The sequence below is a fragment of the Rhincodon typus genome, unplaced genomic scaffold (assembly GCF_021869965.1).
Source record: "Rhincodon typus isolate 14 unplaced genomic scaffold, sRhiTyp1.1 hic_rhity00010668, whole genome shotgun sequence".
Lineage (NCBI taxonomy): Eukaryota > Metazoa > Chordata > Chondrichthyes > Orectolobiformes > Rhincodontidae > Rhincodon > Rhincodon typus.
Window position 1 is genome coordinate 1,927 of NW_025976306.1, and position 2,387 is coordinate 4,313.

The 2,387-nt window shown below is 51.6% G+C and overlaps 1 protein-coding gene across 1 annotated transcript in view; it reads right to left on the reverse strand.

The window, feature by feature from the left end:
- The window catches only part of ndnl2 (necdin-like 2), a 6,219-nt gene that overhangs the window by 1,166 nt on the left and 2,666 nt on the right, over nucleotides 1–2,387 (reverse strand). Inside the window, exons 3-4 of the mRNA XM_048594536.1 lie at nucleotides 2,040–2,082; nucleotides 719–781 (exon numbers count right to left, since the gene is read on the reverse strand). Coding sequence (XP_048450493.1) covers nucleotides 719–781; nucleotides 2,040–2,082 — 106 coding nt within the window. The remainder of the gene's footprint in view (nucleotides 1–718; nucleotides 782–2,039; nucleotides 2,083–2,387) is intronic.

Sequence of the window (2,387 nt, forward strand, 5' to 3'; positions counted from 1 at the left end):
CGTCCCGTAGTGCCCAGGGATGAGTGGGTTAGGGTGGATTGGCAGTGCTAAATTGTCCCGTAGTACCTAGGGATGAGCGGGTTAGGGTGGATTAGCCGTGCTAAATTGTCCCATAGTGCCCAGGGATATGCGGGTTAGGGTGGATTGGCTGTGCTAAATTGTCCCATAGTACCTAGGGATGAGCGGGTTAGGGTGGATTAGCCGGGGAAACAGAGGGTTACAGGGAGGTGATTCTGGGTGGGATGTTCTTTCCAGTCAGGACTTGCTGGGTTGAACAGCCCGTTTGCACACAGAAGCGATTCGATGGTCTACAACAGACTCTAACAGTTTCCCAATCTCAGAAATTAAACGAGCTGGCCCATAGTTTGCTATTTTCTTAACATTCCCCTCTCTCTCCCGTTTCGTAATACATTGGCCAATCCTCCGGATTCCCACAATCTAAGGACTCCTGGAAGGTTACGGCCAGTGCGGCAACTTCCCCTCAATATCCTCGGATGTATCCCACCTGTTCCTTAACGGAGGGGGGGATTTAACAGTGTTTGTAGAGTCATAGAGATGCGCAGCGTGGAAACAGACCCTTCGGCTGGACGCGATTAGCTTCTCCGGTACTTTTCCTCTGGCGATAAACTTCATAATCGCCTCCTCTCTGCCACCCTGACCCCCCCCACCCGCAGCCGGTTGATTATTTCGGGAATTCCACCCAGTCTCTGTTACTCACTTCTGCTTGACAAACTCCTCTGTGATCAGCTTCCTCGCGTCTCCGAAGTCCTCGTGCCTCTCGCTGGAAAACACAAGCCAGACACCACAGCTGAATGGAAGGCGGAACAGGCTCAGGGCCCTTCGGCCCACCATGTCTGTACTGACCGTGTGAGCTAATCCCCTCTGCCTGCACATGGTCTGCAACGCGCTTATCCAAATGTCTTTTAAACGTTGCAAAACTGTACCCACACCCACCACTTCCTCTGGAAGCTCATTCCACATGCGAACCACCCGCTGTGTAAATAATTTGCCCCCATTTTCCAAACCTCTTGCCTTAAAAATGTGTCCCCTACTGTTGAAAATCCCCCACCACTATGGAAAAGACACCTACCATTAACTCTATCTATACCCCTCATGATTTTATAAACTCCTATTAGTAAGCTTTCCTCCCTTCAACTCAAACCCACGACCCTAGTATTTGACATTTCCATCCTGGGATAAACACTCCCAACTATCCGCCCCCTCTCATGATTCTATATCAGTTCACCCCTCGGCCTCTGACGCAAAACAGGCCAAGTTTGTCCAACGGCTCTTTAAATACATTCCAATCCAGGCAACGTGCTGGTAAACCGCTTTTCCACCCTTGCCTACACCTCCACATCCTTCCTAGGCAACCAGAACTGCCCACAATACTCCAAAGGTATCCCAAATGAAGTGTTATACAGCTGACAACGCAACTTGCCAACGTTTATATAAACAACAGACAGCGAACCCAGCACTGATCCCTGAGGAACACCGTTGGTCACAGGCCTCCAGCCTGAAAAACGACCCTCCACCACCCAACACCCCCTCCCGTCTCCCACTGTCAAACCCATTTTGTATCCCATTATTAAGCTCTCCCTGGATCCCATGTGATCCAACGTTACTAATGAGCCTCCCACGCGAAACTTTGTGAAAGGTTTTGCTAAAGTCCAAGTTAGCAACATCTACCGCTCAGCCCTCGCCAACATTTTGGCTTCCTTCGTTAAAAGAAACTCAATCAAGCTTGAGAGATTTCTCTGGCGACTATCACTGATCGTTTCCTCGCCTCTCCAAACGTAAATCCTCTCCCCCCATCAGACGGCGTTTGACTGGATCCGGAGGGAGGGGAGGATTGGGCAGGAATGCCCTCAGGGAACGCGCCAGGGCCTGGATCTGTGTGCAGCCCTGCGCCAGTGTAAACAGAGGGTGCCCGTAAGAGGAGGGAAAGTGGAGAGGAGGCCCATCCAACAGGGCACCAAATGCCCCGTCCCTCAAAATATCGCCCCGGGGGGACAGCTCGACAGGCGACGTTGGCATACCTGGGGTCAATGCGAAGCTTTTTCAGCGTGTGCCACAGCAAGGCTGGGGAGGGGGGAGAGACAGAGAGAGAGATAAATACTTGGTGAATTTGACCAGCACCCAATAACGCTCAGTACACCGACAGCATAAAGACAATGAGATCAAGGAAACGAGCTTCCGTTACCAAATCCAAACTGGCTGAAGATGAGAGAGGTGCGTTTGGATTTGATGTGTGATCACTGCTGCAGTTTTCCAAACTTGGGAGCCAACTTGAGCAAGACACACAAACACATACACACACACACGTGCACACTCACGTGTGCCGACCCTCCCACAGCGTCCCGCTCCCCTCGGCGCCGACCCTCCCA